Raw genomic sequence first — 21,656 nt, 5'->3', positions numbered from 1 at the left:
TACAACCGTATCATGATGATTCCTAAGTCAGGCTTCCTCTTCCGACTGTAATTAGTATTTTTAAGCAGAGTGAAGATATTGCGGCCAATTACAGGCCAATATCGTTACTACCATCATTATCTAAAATTACGGAAAAGCTACTAAGAAATAGAATGGTTAAATTCCTAGAAGCAAAGGGAGTTTTAAATGAATCACAGTTTGCTTTTTAGTCGGGCAAAAACACAAATGATGCCATTTTCCACATGCTGGAAAAATTTTACCTGGGACTTAATAATGGTGAGGGTTCAGCAGTGGTTTTTTGCAATTTGACAAAGGCCTTTCACTACAAAAATTCTACTACAAAAATTGGTATTTTATGGACTTAGAGGTTTTATACTTAATTGGATAAAGTCCTTTTTATCTAATAAGAGGGTGCGTTTTGGTGAAAGTGAGTCGGAGTCGAGTTGGGTGTTACTGTGGGTGTGCCTCCGGGTTCTGTGCTTGGTCCGCTTTTATTCCTAATATATATATAAATGATCTACCGTTGGTACTACAACATGGGCGGTGCACATCATTTGCTGATGACGCTACACTTCTTTTGAGTGGCACAGATTCACATGCCCTCAGCATTGTGATAAACCAGGATTTGGCAAATGTTAGAACATGGTGTGATGTTAACCGTTTGTCTTTTAATCAAATCTCTCAAAGATAAATATCTTAAATTTCAAGTATAGTTTAGATGATGTGCATCTGGGTCCACAGCATGTTAATGTCACAAATTGTAATAAATTTTTAGGGTTGTTTATTGATGATAAACTAAAATTTGATAAACACATGGAGAAGCTTTGCACTAAGTTGACATCTGGCTATTTTGCGATTAGAATAATTAAGTGCGAGCTAAATAAGAGTATTGCTAGGAAAGGTTACTTTGTCTTGTTTAATTCTCACCTGGCTTATGGGGTTTGCTTCTAGAGCAACTCATCTCTTTTTTTATTTACTTCTGTGTCATTTTACAGAAGCGTGTTACAAATATATATCTGTGTCGGCTTTAATTTAAGAGACTTATGTAGGCCTTATTTTATAAAGGAAAATGTATTCAAACTCCCTTCAATTTTTATTATTGGGACTGCTTGCTTAGTGTATACGAAATATAACTCTGTATTTAACTCTGTTAACCTAAATAATAGCATAATAATAAATAATAGTATAATAATCATCTTTTAACGTAAATTTATCAATACCTAATTCTAGTTTGACACAAAACCCAAATTTTTACAAGAGCAAAAAATATTTAATCATCTTCCCCAGTCATTACGGAAGATTCAAACATATAAACGACAGCAGGTAAAAACAATCCTGCTTCATAAGGAATCCCGAATTCATACATAATTTGGAAGACATTTTAACAGGGGTAGTTACACAATTTGATAATATAATACTTGTTGGTGATCTGAACATTAATTTTTTATCACAGTCTCCGCATGTCAACCGACTTAAATTATGGACATTTTTAACCTCTCCCAGCGAATCTTGGAGCCTACCAGGACTAACTTAAATACGAATACCTCTACCCTTCTCGATATAATTATTGCCACCCAGAACTTGTTATCCGTTCACTCCAAGGCCGAAGCAGTATCTGAATCTTTAACAGACCACAATCTCATATTTTGCCTGTTCCAAAAGCCTAAAATAGTTGGCCCCAAGAAAAGGGTATTATTTAGACACTATAATAATATAAATATGACTGATTTTATTGCGGATGGATTTTTGATCCAATGGGACGACTTGTATAAAGTCTTTTTTTTTTACAATAGTGTCCAAGTTGATGATAAAGTAAATATATTTAATAGCAAGATCTTAAATCACTTGAATAAATATGCACCACTTAAATATAAACTCCTAGTTGAAAATCCATTTAATCCGTGGATTACTCACAATATAAAAACTATGATTAGACTAAGAGACAAGGCTCTCAAAAAATACCAAAAATCAAAATCAGAAGCGCACTTACAGTATTACAGGCAACCAAGAAACTACACTAAGCATGCAATTATCAGAGAAAAAATAGCATTCTTTAAGCAAGTAGCGCATCAAAGAGGAAAAGAATTTTGGGTAACTGCTGGCAAGCTAAAACTAACACGTGATAAAAACCACCTATTAGAACTGCCAGAAAATTTAAATAATGCTTCCCTCATTCATGATTTCTTTTTGAGCCACTCCAATATGGCTGACTCTACATCATTAGAGCTACTACATTTTTACAAAAATAGTAGATTTACTAATGAGATGTTTAGCATTCCTCTCTTAGACTCTGATACCTTAAGAAAAAATATTTTTAACTTAAAGTCTAACGCAACCGGTACGGAGGGTATATCAATGAGAGATGTAAAGTTGTGTTTGCCTTTTTGCTTAAATCCGCTGTTAAATATTTTAAATTCATGTATTGTTAATGACAGATATTCCACAATTTGGAAAAGAGCCATAATCAAACCAATTTCAAAAGTTTCAAATCCCCTAGAACTAAATGATCTCAGACCAATCAGTATTTTACCTGCTATGTCGAAAATTATTGAAAAACACATTTCCATTGAGCTTGGTCATTGTGCAGAAGTCCATAAAATTCTTCTAGAATGCCAGTCAGGATTTCGTATGGGGTACAGCACGAGTACTTGGCTTACAAAAATATTAAATGATGTTCGCTCCAGTGAGGAACAGAAATCTGGCACCTGCATGGCTCTACTCTCGACTTTAGTAAGGCCTTTGACACGGTAAATCACGACGTGTTACTAGCGAAATTGCACTATTTTGGCCTCTCAGCGAATACTGTACAATTTTTTAAAAATTATTTTAACAGTCGAGAGTGTCAAGTGGCCATTCCCGGAGGGGCGGGTATCACGAGGTACTCAGAATTTCAGACAATCTCTTGCGGGGTGCCACAAGGCTCAGTCATTTCACCTTGATTATTCTCAATTTATGTTGCGGATATGTATAAGGTAGTCAAACATGCCACTTGGCAACAATATGCTGACGATTCGCAAATCTATATACCAATAAATAAGGAAAATATTGAAACGACACAAAACTCCCTCATATCCGATCTAAAAAGCATTAAAACCTTCGCAAGAGACCACAATCTTAAATTCAATTCCGCGAAAACGCAAGTTATAGTGCTAGGAAGTAAAAACATTAGAAGAGATATTGAACATAATTTAGATATTAGCATTTCAGGTAATAAAATTCCAGTTGTTAACCAAGCAAAAAATCTCGGTATTATTATAGATAATGCACTTACTTTTAAGCTTCATATTTAAATAAAATTAAAAGCTGCCTATTGGCGTCTTAAATATCTATATAAGCTAAAAAAATATATGTTGTGTGACACTTTAGTTCTGTATCTTTTTGATTATGGTGACACTGTATACAATAATTATTTGCTGTCACACGTAAAAATAATGATACAAAAGGTACAAAATACCTGTCTAAGACTTTCTTTTAATATAAATTTTAGAGAACACATTACACCACATATGAATAGAGTAAATATTTTAAATATGGAAAACCGGAGAAAACTTCATATGTATAATTTTATTTACCGCATTATAAATAAGAAATAATAATAAGAAAATCTCATCCATTTTTCACAAAGAGACCGACGTATACAACAGACGAAAAACAATGAAAAACACAAAGTCACGGTCTCACAACATTTACTTAAAGCTACACGTGTTTCGCTCTATTCAGAGCATCATCAGGCCTAAAACCATAATAATTAGTATTGAAAGAAAAAAATAGGACATTAAAAAGACTAAAACCTTAAAAAGCCACTAACGCATTATAAATAATAATAAGCCTACATATTTAAGAAATATTTTAAGGCCTGCCAGTCATATTCGCAACACTAGGTTTAATCACAAATTTGTAATCCCTCAGCATCATTTCAACGCTCATTCTCTTTTGTTGCTGCGCACTTGTGGGACCAACTGCCGGAACAGATCAAAACACGTAGCAAGAAGTGTTTCTCAAAGCATGTCAGATTAGAATTACTCTATGAACAAGGTTCTCAAGCTTAGGAAATCAAACATGTCATTAATATTACAACATACTGACTTCAGTGTCATATCATATTATATTATTCTTTTTTTTTTCTCGCTTTTCCCGCGGCCAGGCTGCCCTTACTGTCACCCCTTGCTTCTGCCTGCCTAACTGCTAATTTTTTGTTTTTTCCATTCAACTCAACATTATATTTCTTGTAGTCGTTTTAAATTCTTTCATAGAGTAAATACTAATGATAGTGCATCTGCCATGCATTAATTGTTTTTTTTTAGTTTAGTTTTTATATGGAATTATTTAGAAATTGTTTTGTCTGTTATGTATAGGATAGTTCACATGTGCTTTCCTTAATATAAGGAACATGTGAAGTGGTTTTTTTTTATAATCGATTTTTTTTTTCATAAAATGTATTTTTTTTTCTTATTTTGACAAATAAACGATTTGATTTGATTTGATAAGGCATTTTCTAGCTTGGAGGAATACTTCACAGAGCATTTTTGAACTTAGTTATGTTTTGATATACACTATGTCATGTCTATTGTTTGAATTAGTAATGTAAGTACTGCTTAAGCAATAATAATGCACATATTTTAGATTTTGATTTCTTACTGGTAATATTTGTGTTGTGCTATTTATTATTCTTTTTATTTTGATGCTATACTAATATGTTTTAGATTAATATATACCTATTACACAACCAGAGAAAGTATCATGGAGAAAAGAATAGAAGAAATCCATAGTTTATTATACTCGTATAAACTTGGAATATTGAAAGGCTTTCAATATTCTAAGCGTACACACAATATAGTTATAATTATAGTTGCATTTTTTATACGTTTAAAGGGATTTTTCCAAAGATATAGAAAAAAAAACTGGTTGACACATCTGGTTCTATACATCTTAAATTTTTAAAAAATCTGCAGACACCCTAAGTTTGTCTGCAAAAATTGTTGTGGAAGGCAAGTCTAAAGTAAATTTTCAAATATTTTAGCAACTAAGTTAAATACACATATAGGTCTATGGTTTTCCAATGAGTTTGTATTACCTGATTTAAAGATTGAAGTAATAATTGCTTCTTTGAATTGATCAGGAAATATGTTCTTTTTGATACTAAGAATAAAAATTGTAAACAAGAGAACATAGAGATAATTAGAGCAGCCTTTATATATGTTAGAGAAAAAGCAAAATTTCCATTTGATTTGGGTAATGTATAGAGGAGTTTAACATTTGAAAGGCAGAATTGAAATGTTTGATAAAAGCATAAAATATATCATGTAAAGTGCTGATGTTTTATTATTGTTTTATCTAGAATACTTTCAAAAGTTGTTAGGGTCAGTATTAATATTATTTTCTAAGGCTTCGTGATATAATTCAAATTCACTAACTGCCTGCGGTACTCAATTTTTGTAATAATAACAGACGTTCGATCATTTAACATACTAAAGGTAATTAGGGTGGCAAAGACAATGATAAACGAGTAGGGCGTAGTATAGACGATTACGATATCCAATGAGCGCTGGTGTCACTGGTCAATTGCAGGGTTAGCTGACGCATGATGTAGCGTGCGGTTATGGCTTTATAAGTCTTGACTCAGCTGCTCGTCATTCTGTCACCTTTCAACCTTATTCCTGTCATTTGTCAAAAATACATAAATACAGTCATACATAAATAAAAATATTGAAAATTTGAATAATTTATTATTTTTATCAGATCAGCCCAACTTTTTATTCAGGTTTTAGGGTGTATTAGTCTTTGCTAAAAGTCAGTCCGTTGAAGTTACTATCAAACGATGAAAATGCCGCCGCAACCCGTAGAGAACCAAAATTCGAGCCTTCTGAGCACTGAGGAAAATTTTCAGGTTTTCAAACTTTTGGGCAACAGATGCCAGACAATATCTACCACTGTGGTGCAACTGTTCACCACCGTTCCCCCGCATCATGCCCAATGGCTCAAAAGAGGCACTGGAGTCTTATGTTTTGTTCGGGACAATAGCAAGAAGAACTATTTTTTCCGCTTATTTAGTCTGAAGCGGAACCAGATGATGTGGGAACATGAGATGTACAATAATATGGAATATGTGGAAAGTGCTCCTTTTTTCCACACCTTTGAGGGTAAGAGTTTATAGTTGACTGAGCATAATGTTTCTGGATTTTAAAAAATATCTTATCTCGTCTTGGGGTTGATTGTATCTTACATTACATTAAAAAATTCTTTCTGAAGTGAAAAATGAATATCTATTCATTTTGCTAGCAGGGTGGCAGTTCTATAGGTATAAGTTTTCACTTTGGGCCTGTAGATTTTGAGGTGTTCAAGTAAGTTATTCAGTTAATAAATAAAACAAGATCTTCTGGTTGGGTTGGGTTGGTTCAGTTAAGGTGTTTGTTAGCATGCTGACTCTATATACAAGATTCTTGCTGATGCAATAGTAGTGGTCATTTTCCAGCTTTTCTAAAGAAAGCGTCAATCATTCCTCTTTCAAGGAAGAGAATAAACACTTGACACAACTGACTAAAGTCCAATTTCTCTTTTCGCTTTACTTAGTTTAATTGAAAAGCTTATGAAATGCCAAGTTACAGTTATAAAATATAATACAATATAAATATATTTATATTATAATATAAATAAAATAATCTTTATTGTATGCAACAAATAAATTACATCTATTCTAGATACAAAGAAAGGTAGAAAGTACCACTAGGCATGTTTTAATTACCACCACAATAAATAATAAGGACATTTTTCAACACACAACTTTCTTAAAAATAAAAATTTTAACAAAAATGATTCAGAGAACCAACCATACCAGAATCAAAGTTACACCCAAATTAAAATATCAGCAGTCTGCAAAAATTTTTTCAATTTAGACTTAAAAGATGCCATGCCTAAATGTTTAATTTCTACAGGTAGGCCATTGTAAATACAGGCAAAAGTATATAATTATGAAAGAGCTTTTCAGAAATTCAGTCTTATGCTGGGGGATTGCCAGTGTGCTTTTAAAGCTAATATTTACATTATGTGTATCTCTTCTTTGAATCAGGAATTCTGACAAATATTCTGGTTCATGAAAATTAAGTAATTTATGTACAGTGCAGCTTATACCCAAAAATCTTCTTTGGGCCATATTAAGACTATAGACCTGCTTTACATGCTCACTCACATGAACCCTCCGAGGCAAATTTCTAGTGAATCTTACACAGGAATTTTGAATTTTCTGCATTTTATATTTATTTTGTTCAGTTAAAGAAGGACCATATACAATATTTAAGTATCCAGCAATACTAAGCACTAAACTCTCTGTAAGGATTTTTTTCGTACTAGCAGGCAAAATATCCTTAAATTCATATAATGACTTTAATTTATAATATGACTGTTGACAGATCTTATTTATATGCGCATTAAATGACATTCGATTATTCATACAAAGGCAAAGGTTTTTTACTTGATCAACCCATTCCAATTCAACACCCTTAATATTTAATTTACTTGGTGCTCCATTATTCAAGGTACTTTTATTTCTTGAGAACAGGATTGCCTGTGGTTTACCAGAATTTATAAAAAGTTAGTTTTTGTCAGCCCAATCAGAGATCCTCTGTAAGTCAGCATTAATTAAATCCAAAGCTTCAGGCAGGCAACCAACCAATGATGACAGATAAATTTGCAAATCATCTGCATACTTGTGATACCTGCAGTAAATTATTTTATGAATTAAGTCAGCCACAAATATTAAAAAAGAAGTGTTCCCAATACTGACCCTTGCGGGACTCCCTGAATTACATTTCTCCACCCAGAAGTTACCACACCGTCGTCATTAGTCACCTGCCTGTTGCCTGTTTTGAAGGTAGCTTTTAAACCACCCATTTGCCTGAATATTGTAGTGCTTTAGTTTTGACATTAAAAGTTCTATATTGAGAGTATTGAAGGCTTTTGTCATATCTATCAAAACATAGGGACAACATTGTCCATTATCCAGAGATAGAGCAATATCTGTTGTTATTTTTAGAAGAGCTGTCATACAGCTATAATTTGGTCTAAAGCCAGACTAAAATGTTGGGATAATGTTTCTGCTTAATAAATAATCCAGCAATTGACCTTTAATAATTTTCTCAATTAGTTTGGTTAAAGTTGGCAAAATACTAATTGGTCTTAGTTCATTAATATTGGTTGGATTGTTCACTTTAGGTACTAGAGTAACAAGGGCTTGTTTCCAGATGTCAGGGACACACCCAGAAGATAAGGAATTATTAATAATGTTCACTAGAGGTTTTAGGCAAATAGGAATGCAAGCTTTTAACATTTTCATAGAGATCTCATCTACCCCAATAGCATTGCTTCTAATACTTTTTATGGTTTTATAAACATTTTCAGAGACTAGTTTAAAATGAAACGGCTCCCTATCGATTGAGGAATTAAGAAATGTATCCAAGTTATCTGGATCAATCTGTATATCTGAATAGTGTGCCTCAAGGCACACTATCCAGAAAATAATTATTAACAAGTGTTGGCTCTCTTAGATTAGAAGGTATTTCTGCAGGTGCATTGTTATTGACTATGCAGTTAGAGATTTTTTGCCAAAAGTCCTTAGTTTTATGTGGTCCTTGACACTTGTTAATTTCATGAGAATAATATGCCTTTTTTTCTGCCTTTTCTGCCACATTTACACACTTTCTACTATCATCAGTCTTTAGATAAAGACATTTTTTAAAAGCTTTATGTTTTAACTCTATCATTTTTTTTAAATTATGTGTTAACCACAATGGTTTAGACCCTCTTTGTTTTAGTGGTTTTAAGGGACAATAAACATCAAACAGGGACATTATTTTCATTGAATATTTGAATTTTTATATTTATATCATTAGAATAGTATAGGTTATGCCAATCTACCTATTGTAAACTTGCCCTAAACTCCTCAGAATATGCCAGTCTAAGATCTCTACCTTTTATCACAGAATTGTTACTTATTTTCAATTTATCACATTTTAATATACAAAATACTGCTTCATGATCTGTTGAAACTGGATCACATGGTACAACACTATAACTTTTGACTAGATTTATGTTATTTAAAATTATGAGATCAATTAAAGTTTCATTGTGGGGTGTTATTCTGGTTGGTTCCTGAATTAGCTGAGTTAGACCAAAACTTTCTAAAATATCATTAAAAACTTAAAGTCTACAGATTTGTCATATAAAAAGTTAACATTAAAATCTCCAGTACATACGAAAACATTACAATTACAGATAACTGCAGCAAAAACATTATATATGCAATTGGGAGCAGAGTATGGAACAGAAGGTGGTCTGTAAACAACCCCTATTCTTAGTAATTGTTTATTATATTTAAAACATATCCAAACTTGGTCAATTCCATTATTAAAATTGGGACTATCAATGAGTGTTGACTTGAGCTTAGACTTAACATATATTGCAACTCCACCTCCTCTACCATCTCTGTCTTTCCGGAAAAAATCAAAACCATTAATCAAATATATATCTGATAATAAATTACAATTTAACCAGGTTTCTGACAATGCAACAATGTCATAGTCAGATGTTTCAATGAAGAATATAAATATTAAATATAATATTATTTTTATTATAAAAATAACAAAAATAAATACAATAAAAAATACATTCATGATGTATTTAGGTATTATCATTGACACCAAGCTGAAATTTTGAAAATCCATTGCCTGTATCTTCTCTCCAAAGTGTCATCGGGATGTTATAAAATCCATCCTATTGTAACAAATATTTACTTTTGTTTGGTTGATTCACATTTGAACTATGGTATGTGCTTCTAGGGCCCATGCTCTACAGCACTATTTAATTCTGTATGTGTTCTGCAGAAGAGAGCAGTGAGATATATTTACCAATTTGCCCCAGAGATTCATGCTGTTTATTTTTTATTAGTGGTAAAGTACTGAAATTGGCCTGTATTTTTATAATGGGAACCATCTTAATTCATATGGAATATTACTGTAATATCTTTTCTACTGATGTTTTTAGAACTTGTGCATCTCACCTAATAGATTTGGCAATACCTTATTTTACATATGTAATATTATAGTTAAAAACTTGTGTTAAACAAAATGTTGATTTCATTTGGTTTTTACATTATTGATAAATATTTAGGACACAGATTTTGATCAATTTTAGTTATTACTTACTATCTTAAAGGTTTTTATTATGCTTTCTTATGTGATATTTAAAATGTTTTATATATTTTGACATTTTTAACTGCCACCACTTGTTTTTTTTATTGTCTGTTTGCTTTTACTATGCTTTAGGATTTGTCATACACATTTTATCTATTAAGTTTAGGCACATTTTAGCAGGTTTATCTATTCACAAATTGGTAAAAATCTTGCTTAACAACTTCTCTGAAAATTTCGCTTAAAATTATGGAAAAAGGCTTATAATGTGTGTCATTCCAACTTAACCTATCCAAATCAAACACAACTATGAAAGCATTGGAAAATGAATTTTCAAGAATTTATATAACTGTAAAAAATGCATTTAGTAACAAACTTTGGGCCATAATTTGTTTCTCTATGTTCCTAGAATAATATTTAAATTTTTTCACTGGAGATTGAAAGAAATTGATCCAGTCTTTTAACTACTTATATTTTTTGCTACAGTATGAATTTTTTATTAAAGAAATCTAGTAATCAAATTTAAAATGACAGCTTCTTCTGTCATTTAAATATTGTTAATAATAATATATAAAATTGGTATGTTTTTTCGAAAAAATTCTCCTAGAGATTTTATAAAGCAAATCTTAAAATATTGGCTGTACGATATAGCGACTATAAATAAAGAAACCATATGTCTTAGAAATTGGCGTTAGGCAAGAGGTACAGGACAAGTATAATGTATTTTATTGTACTGATTTATTAGACATTGTGTCACCATTTAAATAAATATATTTAGAAAACTTAAATGGTAAATTTATAATACAATAATAAAAATAAACATATTCTTATTTAGCAATAAATACTTTAGAAGGTCTTACAAATTATTAGTCTCAATATTCCAAAGTTCCAATAATATAGTAAAATATAGGGAATGGGGTAATGCAATTGCTGCTAAAGCTTTTAAGTGCATGACTGTATTTCAAATATTGTGGGTGCGTATCCACTTAACTTAATTATATCTATTTTTTTAAGGTATTTATTACTAAGCACACTAACAAAACAGATGTATATTTTTCTTATCATTTAACTCCGCTTTTTAGCAACTTTATATCCTATATAGTTTTATTATTAATAGTTTTGGCTTTGATCCTCATATCACAGATTTAGGGGGATATCCACTATCAACAATGTCTATAGTTAATTTCTTTTTAACTGTGGAATTTATATTTATCTGTATACTTTTTGCCAGATCATTGTGAACCTTTAGATCCACACAGTAAATGTATCTCTGGTAGGCACTGTTGTCTACTTATCTACTTCAATTTTTATATTTATTTAAATAGTGACATGATTTAAATAATATAGTAAAATACAAATAAAATACATACAATACAAATGTTCACATATGGCAGAAGAAAAATACAAAAATAAGTTCCATAAATTAAAAACTCGATAAGATCGAATGAACACAGATATCTGATTAAAATTTGCATATAAATAGGTACCGTAAACTGGGGCTACTTGCACACGTTTTCAGCACATTTTCCAATATACCCCCGTACATTGTAACTTTACAACTTTGCAAAAATTATATTGTACCGACCTATTTAAGGGCTACCCATGGTTGGTATAAAAATTGGAAGAATGCAGCCATTGGTCCCAAAAAAAATTTGTTTGTGGGGTGTGCAAGTTACCCCATGGTTGGGGCAACTTGCACATACATGAAAAATGTTTAAGTTGCATTCTAAAGTATATTCTGTACATGTTACCCCTTAATCATATGAAAAAAAACCTATAACAAGGGCCACAAAGAAAAAATAATATATTGTCAAAATATATGAAACTTAAAAACAAATTCTGTACCTATAAATGCTTAGAAATATTAATAAGAAGTTATTAAAAAATAAACAAACTTTATCTAGCAAAACTTTGGTAAAATAAGGCGCATTCTTTGAAAAAATCACAAGTGTAACAAAAACAAAACATGGCTAATTATTATTGTCAACTAGGAAGTCCTTGTCGGCATCACTGTCATCGAGTGGAGATTCATTGTCTTCCAAATCCTCACACCATTCGCATTCAAAATACGGGTCTTTGCTGTCTTTATTACAGGGTCCACAAATCCAAGCTCGACACTGCGTGCATTGTATCCAATCAATTGCGCCTCTGTAGTCTTTCCAATTAGTCTTGCAGATACCACACTGGGAGTTATTAGTCTTTCTTTCTCTCTTGCTTTTCCTGGTAGGGAGTTGCTGATGAGTGCATGGCAAAACGCTAGATTAAGAGGGTCCTGTTTCTTCGGCTGTAGTTCGAAATTCCTCAGGAACGGTTAGAGGATTTTCAGAAATATTAGGGTCTGTAACAGTGCGAGACGCATTACTTCCAGGTTCGACTTTTTTCCCTTTTTTGCGTTTTTTCTCAACCCCTGTTCCACGGTGCTCTTCCAACAAATCAACCAAGCTGTTGTCTAAGACTCTTTCGATGTCTGCATCTTCTAGTCCACCAGGAATGCGCTTCAAAACTTCGTCGGGATTTGCAGGATGCAAACCAGTTGCTCTAAATCCTGATTTGAGATTCTCTGCTACATTTTGACTTACCCCTTTCCACAATCTGTCCAGTAGGTTCGGAAATTGTTCTTTCGGGATACAGCCTTGGAACCGCGACTCCTTTCTCCACTGATCGAGAATCTCTCTCCATTTTCTTTTTATAGGCGCAAATACGGCCACATCAAGGGGCTGCATTAAATGCGTGGCATTGGCTGGGAAGGGAGTTATGTAGATGTTATTTTTACCACATGCCTCTATCACCTGTGGTGAAAAGTGGCTTGCCAGGTTGTCATCAACGAGAATCATCTGGTCGTTATTTTCTCTGGTGGATTCGACGTGAGGCAGGAAAAGCTGGAAGAACCACATTTCGAATATGTTCATGTCGAACCATCCGCTCGCACTGCTCGCATATTTTGTTCCTCATGGTCCACCTTGCGTCCAGTTGTCATAAAGGTTCAAAGCTTTATATACAACCATTGGTGGTAAAAGGTCTCCATTGGCATTTCCACAAACCATTAAACTGATCGTAGCCCGGGAATGCTCCTGAACTCTTTCCACTCTCTTCGTGTTCCTTGGCACTACCACCTTCCTGGACCCAGGATCATCTGTAACGTTGGTTTCATCATAGTTATACAAATTTCAGCTTTTCACTTCTCTAATTGCTAAGTCAATATTATTAAAGAAATTTGAAACTTCATTACGATCCACTGATGCTCTGGATCTCTTTATGTTTGAAGCCATTCTAACGCTTAAATGGTTTCTTTTTATAAATAATTGTAAGAAATCAGATCCAGGGAAGTTATTTTTGAATATTCGAACATTTTTTCCTTATTTGTCCAAGAATTTTTTTATTACGTCATGAATATCAACTTTTGTGAGAGGAAATCCCCAATTTGCTACAACACCCAATGTCTTTGAAATGAGAGCCTCTACTTGATCACTTAAAACCTTTGGACGACCAACTGATTTCGAGTGTGCACCAAGAAGTTTTCGACCTAACGTAGTCCTTCTACTTTGAAACTTTCGGCTGCTAATAGAAAATGTTAATGTCAAATTAATTAAATATTTCAAAAAATATGTCTTCCTTTATTATAACAATAAATTTAATTAGATCATGGCAGTATATTAATAGATTTTTACGCACGAGGATATATTTTGTTAACCTTACAATAAACTTTAAATAGCAACGATTGTTGAAACTGAATTCATTATTTTATCTAGGAGAGGAGGGGATAATTGGCTTTAATTTCGCTAGCCAATCGGAAGCAAAGTCTTTTAGAGCAGTAGTAGACCAAAAAATCACAATGAAAAAACGTAAAGAGGAGAAGAAAGCGCGACAAAGCGCTCAAAGCCAGAGCTTACGTCTACCCCAACAGCGAAACCTTGATTTTTCTACTAAACAGGAACGGAGCAAAGAAAAACGTAAAAGAAATATCACCAAAGCGGATATTGGAATACCTATGGACTTTGTTCACGTTTCTCATGTAGGATTCAAGTCGGGTATTGGATATGAAGGTTTTGGTGAAACCGAAGATCCACAATTAAAAACTTTATTTGAGAAGGTACGGTTGACGCAAATTGTAAACTTTATTATGACTAATCTTGTCATTAGGCTGGTGTATCGGAGAAGCAACTCCAAGACAAAGAAACGATGGAATTTATTTACGATTTTATAGACAAACATAGAAACTCGTCGGTACAGAATACCAGTTTGCCTGCGGTGCCACCCAGAGGGGCGCCAAGACCTCCCTCGGCTACTCCTAGACCTGCACCACCTCCACCACCAACTGAGAGAAGACCGTCTTCTAATGGTAAGATTATTAATATTTGTCAACCTCAAGCTAGCTAACAAATTATAAGTCCAATTTTCCGAGTAGTTGTTTTTTTTTTATCCTGTAATGCCGGTAATGTAAAATAAAGTGACTTCAATAGAGACCAACAATAATTGGACCAGAAAACCGTGCCCACCTTCACCTCCTAGACCGCAGAAACCTACGAACAATGCAGTAGGTGGACCGGCGCCTCCACCTCCTCCTCCTCCACCACCCGTGACAATGGACAATGCCCCTCCACCACCCCCAATGAATGGTATGCCTCCTCCTATGATGGAATCGGATGGAAATGCCGCTTTGTTGGAGAGTATTAGAAGTGGGACTAAATTAAAGGTGAATTAAGTCTAAATTTGCAAACATTTTTTTTTACAATCTTAGAAATTTCTTCCTATTAGTCTGGAACCTTTAAAACAATTTTCTGTTTTGCACTAAATAACTATTGTATACTTTAGTATGAATATTGTCAATTTTTTACAGTTTTAAGCGTAATTTAGAAACTTTATTAAGACACATTTTATAATATCTTAACAAATTTGTGACAGCATGTGGAAGAATCACGACCAGCCCCCGTAGAGGACGCCAGAGGAGACCTTTTGAGCGAAATACGAAAGGGAATATCGTTGAAAAAAGTGGACGAGAGAGAGATCAGACCATTGGATCCTTCGCCAACAAACACCGGAGGCATCGATTTGGCCATGTAAGAAACACTTCCTAAATATGATTTCGACTATTTTATTTTTTTAAACTTGATTATCAAAACGTTTCTCTCTAAAAGCAACATTAGCATTTTAGTGGTCAGCTAAACGACTAATAACTTTTAATCACAATTTCAAAATAATAGGATCTAAAAATTTCAAACATATTCAGTCTTAAAACATTTGTGATTGAATACTTACAACATTGAAAGAACTAAGTATTTAGTATCTTAATTTCAATTAAAAAAAAGACAATATTAAACAATAAACAAAAATAGTAATAGAGTAAACAGCTATATCAGTTTGCTTCGCAAAGAAGGAGCTGCTAGAGCTAGAAAAATATGACTAAGAAAATATTCATTTATTATTAAAAGTAAATCAAAATACTAATGCAAGTATGTGTAAATCATTAAAAGTAAAATAATAAGAAGTAATATTATTTTGTAATATGAAGGTAGATGAAAAAGAAAATATAAAAGAGACAACAGGAAGAAAGCATAAGAAAAGAAGAGGAGAGGAAAAAAGATATAATGTGACCGATAAGGGAGTTTAAATTTGTTAGTAGTTGTGCAACAATGTTTCTTTAATTTTCTTCTTGAAACAAAGTAAGAAAGAAGAACTCCGTGGCTTTACATTTATTAAAAAGATCCGCTATTTGATAACCAAAATTTTTTAAATAAATCAGCTTTCTGAACAGTCATATTATACAATAATATGTGTAATATGTATTTACAGGGTGTCCCACAATCAACGTCTACAGGCTATAACTTTTTTTATATTTAAATATAACATTTTTTAAGAAAATGTATTTTTAATGTTTATAGGACTACTACCCAAAATTACTTAAAAAAACTACCCCCGACAAAATCATCTCCTAAAAACCACCCCAACTTTTTTTGTCCAAATGGCACCACCATTATTTCTTCTGTTTATGCTTGTAAATATATTAATTCAATTTCATTAAAAAAATCATGTGTTAAATAATACAAAATGTTGAAAATAAATAAAAATTTTCTAAATTTAAAACCAATAATATTTGAAGTCTATTGAGATTCGACCATATTTGACAGAAAACACGTAAACACCTTACATAGTTAAATTAGTTAAATTTTGTTATACTACAACAAGTTACTTATACCGGGTGGCGTAAATCCAAACCTTACTACGGTACAGCTGACCCTGTTGCTGTAGCGCAGTAAAGAATGGATTTCAGTTACGCCTTTTAAATTAATACAATCCTTACCGTGGTACAGCGAAGAGTGCTGCTGTAGCGCAGTAAACAATGGATTTACGTTAACGCTTTTTTAGTTAATACAGACCTTACCACGATACCGCTGAAACGGCATGACTGCGCTTCAGCAGCTAGCGTAATAAGCTTCTTCTGCTGTTTTCGTAATTTTAGGATGTTTAAAAATTTATTTGTCGGCAAAAAACTAATTTTTAATTTTTTTTGGTACTTAAACAGCCCAAAATCTGCTTTTCTGATTTTTCAGCGTTCTACAACTTACAGTTAAGCATATACAAGCATCTTAATAGCAGATAATAATATATGTATAGGCATCTAAATAAAATACTAGCAAGTCAATACCTAGGTACATTATTTATTATTGAAGTAACGTGCATCAAAGTAAAAAAAACAAAAGATACAAAACACTAAATTAAAAAAAAAGATTATTATGAAGATTTTTTGAGATATTACTGCTAGAAGTCTCGTTAGCGGAGTGAAAACTAATGAGGCCTAGCGTTCGGATTATTTAAATTTATATTTTCCTGCAAATTCCTCTTTCTTTTCCTTACAACAACGCTCTCGCATTTTGAAGGTCTACCTGCCTGTATCCTTTTTGCTCCCGATGTCAATCCAGGCCGATTTTTTCTTCTGGAAATAGATGTTGGCTGAACACCTATTTGCCTTTTTCTAGAAATTGGTAACGAATGAAAGAAACACAACATATTAGAAGGCGTCTCTATTCGTTTTAATGCTCTTGTAAGTTTAAGGACGGTGTTTGTCATATCCACTGAATTACTATTTGCAGCAATATTAGTTATCCTCTGAAACTCTTGTGAGAGATCAGCTACTGCAACCAAGTGGTCATTATTACTTAAATTCTTGTTAGTATCAGGGTCAAACGCCGTTGATGAGTATATCTATAGAATTTTCCGATTCCAAATTTTCCAATATTTGTTGAGGAGTGTCAGTTTCGAAATCTTGCCCCGTTTCATCGGTATCCATCGTGTTAAAAAATTCTGTACACGTATCTTCGCCCAGAGCCAATTTAGCTAAATCTTTCCTGTCATTTAAGGTGAGATTGGGTACTGATTTTAATATGATGCCCAACTTTTGCTGAATAGCACAAAGGTGCTTACAAAATCGACTGCCTTGTCCATATATGCAATCACAGAATGAAATATCTGTGTATGCAGTATAAAACATAGTTTTATCAGTACTAGACGAAACTCGGTATGTGTTCTTTGCAATTTCACAAATTGATATGTTTTTGCTTTGCTGAAGCATTTGGTTGTTAATATATATTTTTTTTTTGTTGTTTGCATAAGTTAGTAGATGCCTCCTGTGATATGATTCAAATACTGTTACGAAGAAGTCAACAAGGGCACATGCGTTGAAAGCTCTACAACGTTGTAAAACGATGTCTTTAAAAATTCTAATAGAAGCCTCAGCAAAGTTGTTAGTGTTGTGTCCTTTTGTTAGAAGTTGATTTCTGGAACATAGAATCCAATTTTTTTGCGTTCCCACATACCTTTTACGTATTTAATAAGGTTATCATATAGCAAATATATTTTATTACTTAAAGTTTCATTATAAATCTTCTCTGCATCTTCTTCACATACTGAATAAAGCAGTCGTTGAAATTGTGTCATTATTATTTTTCTATGATCCTTTGAGATTCCAATACGTGAAATATACAAAGCAATAAATGTGATTCTGGAAAAACGGTCATCAGTGAGTTTCTCTCTGCAAGAGAATCGTCCGTCATAATAACATTGGGAAAACCGAAACCACCCAATCCTTCATTTCCTAACTTCTCATGCAATAAACTAAATGCTAATGTATAATTAGCCTCACTTTTTTCAGTATGTAAAATACATACTAACGGCACAGCTCCTATCTTAGAGGCAGTAAATAAGAATGTTATGGAAATATTAGTTTGGTCGCACGAACCACTGGAGTCGATAAAGACAATGTCATGTGAATAGTCTCGCCTATGTGCTCGTAGCATTATAGGAGTAAGAACTATTATGATTAATGGATTTTCTTTAATTATTAGTTTTACTCCTGCTTGACTTAAGGATTCCTCTTTTTGTCGTAGAACATCCAAAATGCTTTTTTCTTCCCGAGTTCCAAAATTAGCAGTTCTAAGAAAGAAAGGGTTGTTTAAAAGGAGAAGATTTTTAAAATTGATATTTACCTCAATTTTTCGTAACTTGCCTTTCAGTTGGATTAACTTGAGCATTGGATAAATGAACATACAAATTAGGACCTTCATACTGCGACTCAATAAACATTTCATGGTATGCTCTTGCCACTGACGGTGTCATTCCGTCATCAAAATATTTAAGAAATGTGTTCTGTGTATCTAATGTTATACGTAAGTAACTGAATGAATGCTTCGGCTACCATAACATTGTGACTATGTTCGAATTTTACCTAAAAAAATTTGTTATTTACCATTATGGTCAATTGCACTGTAAAGATAACGGTGGTTTAAATTTTAAACAACTTATTTTGAAATATTTGCATGTAAATCTATCAAAAAATTTTATGTTTAAAATTTAGACCACTGTCGGTGCATTTGTGCTACGTTGTAAAACATAAAGTTAAGTAGTGTTAAGGAAATGGAATCTTTGGTGTGACACTTAATCAAAACCAAATCAGTTTTACCGCCACACTAAATACTCTATTATAGTCTGGTTTTAGTCCAGTTTCAAATCGTTAAAAACTGTAAAAGATTAAAAGTTAACAAAGAAGACTAAAAAGATCGACATATAACCACTTCTATTGGAAAGTTGGAATAATTTTAATATTTTAATTATTGTTGAACTTTTATAATATCTATACGTTTTTACCTTAGTTATCTCTCCTTTGATTTAGTAAACTAGTAACTAAAAAAGCGATCTAGTTCATTTAAATTATTTGAACTAAATTGAGCGCACTTTCGAACTATTATTGTTCTATTATGCCTAAGCCTAATCCGTTAAAATTGGTCTCCGTCCCCCTGCCGAAATCGCCTCACCGTTCACCAATGACGATGGCGAAATCAGGCGAATTCGGCATTGGCATCGCGGAGCAGAGCGATTTTTAAGCGAGAGGAAAATAGACAATTCAAAAGTACGAAAGAAATAGGCTGCATCCGAATTCCGAATGATCTAAAAAATGCGTTTTATCTGTCATTCTTGTCATATTTTTAATCGTTCTGCGGAGGTCTGGCAAACCCTTGTGCAAAGTTTCAAAAAATGTTAATAAGCGAATCTTTAATTATTCAATTAAATGTAATTGCAAAATTAGCAAATTTTCGGTTCAGGTAAAACCAGACACCAACCACCAGCAACAATTTCTTATAAGGCTTTGTCAAATCTGACGGACAGCCGAATACAAGAAATGTTTTTTTTTCGTTTTATCAATCTCACAACCATACATTAAAAGTAAGACACGTTAACATTACTTTTTTATCTAAACTTTCATTTAATATAACGATGAAGTTACTTGTTTTCAAATATCGACTGTCACTGATTTATTGACACTTTTCCTCACGTCACTGGCAATATTCATTTTACTGGTGCCCGTTTGGTTTTACCTGAACCGAAAATTTGCTAATTTTGCAATTACATTTAATTGAATAATTCTCCATCAACCCCAATAAAAGAAAAATATTCGCCATGTAGTCGATTATTTCTGTAAAAATTTAATCATTCTCAATTAGGCACAATTATACTTGGCTATTTTAAAGCCAGTGGTACAAGAATATCTTTCTGGTCCTCTTTTTACTATTTATTTTCAAAAAAAATAGTTGGCTAATATTACCTTTAAACCTTTTCCACGACTCTTTGACCGTTTATTGCCCTTAAAAACTCACCCCCTTCCACTTCCCAACCTCAGATCAGCCGTAAATTATTTTCCTTTAATTTTTGTTATATTTTCTTTCTTTTCCTAGATAAAATGCGATAAGCACACTGCTAATGATTTCTTTATAGCCTCCCTATTAATCAAACCACGAGCTGTCACTGTGAAAAAATGTTTTACAATCCAGTTTTAGATATTTCTGGATATTTACCCAAACCTTCTAACGGATTCCTAGATCCTCATATAGAGTACTTATCAATTAAATTAAAAAATAATAATCATATACCTGATCATAGCTAAACTATCTAGATCCTTAAAAAGGTTCATTATTCGTTGGCACCGTTTCACTCACTTCTTTTTTACTCCTCTTAATTTCTTTTCGTCGTTACCCTTTTCCTTCTTTTTAATAACATTTAAATCAAAGAACATGAAATGTGTATGTAAACTGAGTAGTAGTAATCAAGTAGAGGGTATATAATAAGATTTTGATTAAAATATGATTTTTTTCTTAGGGCATTAAGAATGGCACTCGAAAAACGTGCACTACACACTTGTCCCAGCGAGGATGACGATGACGGTAGTACCACGTCCAACGACGACGAATGGGACTAACTGCCTATACATTTTTTTTGTATATAAAGTATTTATGTTTATAGATATATTGCATCAACTGTATGTAAAATATTTAGGAGCAATAATATTAATATTATTATTTTGTGCCAACACAGGTTCAAACCAGTTTGTATTAATTAAATACCGCACATGTATTTAAACTTTTTTTTGCTGCACAAATAAGTCAAACATATATAATTTTAGTTGTTATGGTGTAAATAATTTTATAACGAGGTAACCTGAATATAATATAATGTTATTTTTAATTAACTAGTTTTTTTTAATTATCAAAAACTCAATATAAATAGAAAGCAAATATTGAAATCTAATAAATAACACAATTGAAATGTAAATAGCGCTCACAGATATTCAGGTTGGGGAATTGGAGATTACGTAATCCAAAATAACGGCAACGACGTTTCTTCTTGTCAATGACCGGTCGTCTGATAAGTATTTGCTATTTTTTACCGAATAGCAACAATACAGTGTCACGCTTTTATCCGTGCGTGTCAAAATATGCTTTATTATCTAAAAAATACAAAATTCCTATAGATAAAGCTTTTACATATTATAATATCTACAACACAAAATAAAACTTATAAAAGTAAGAAAGATAATAAAAATTACAATACAACTAAATATTATCCAATTAATAATCATTTACACTATAATAGGCTCCTATGAGTAAAACCTTTTTAACTTTCCTTTTGAATTTGTTATAATTGGAAATC

The 21,656-nt window shown here is 32.5% G+C and overlaps 1 protein-coding gene across 1 annotated transcript; it reads left to right on the top strand.

The window, feature by feature from the left end:
- Nucleotides 1–5,671: 5,671 nt before the first annotated feature.
- On the top strand, nucleotides 5,672–21,191 carry LOC126744842 (actin nucleation-promoting factor WASL-like). The gene is made up of 6 exons (XM_050452401.1): nucleotides 5,672–6,140; nucleotides 13,931–14,271; nucleotides 14,322–14,520; nucleotides 14,642–14,874; nucleotides 15,084–15,238; nucleotides 20,826–21,191. Exons 1-6 carry the CDS (start codon nucleotides 5,819–5,821, stop codon nucleotides 20,923–20,925), a joined length of 1,350 nt encoding a protein of 449 aa, XP_050308358.1. The 5' UTR covers nucleotides 5,672–5,818; the 3' UTR covers nucleotides 20,926–21,191.
- Nucleotides 21,192–21,656: the final 465 nt, after the last annotated feature.

Source organism: Anthonomus grandis, chromosome 15, assembly GCF_022605725.1.
Source record: "Anthonomus grandis grandis chromosome 15, icAntGran1.3, whole genome shotgun sequence".
NCBI classification, from domain to species: Eukaryota; Metazoa; Arthropoda; class Insecta; order Coleoptera; family Curculionidae; genus Anthonomus; species Anthonomus grandis.
The sequence above is the reverse complement of the archived record's forward strand: the minus strand, read 5'-3'. Positions and strand labels throughout refer to the sequence as shown.

What these genes read in the sequence shown, in the direction of transcription:
- LOC126744842 (XM_050452401.1), top strand. Translation starts at nt 5,819, where the DNA reads ATGAAAATGCCGCCGCAACCCGTAGAGAACCAAAATTCGAGCCTTCTG. An exon ending in TTTTTTCCACACCTTTGAGG is followed by an intron (nt 6,141 to 13,930) that starts GTAAGAGTTTAT and finishes TATTTTATCTAG; the next exon opens with GAGAGGAGGGGATAATTGGC. An exon ending in GAAGTGGGACTAAATTAAAG is followed by an intron (nt 14,875 to 15,083) that starts GTGAATTAAGTC and finishes AATTTGTGACAG; the next exon opens with CATGTGGAAGAATCACGACC.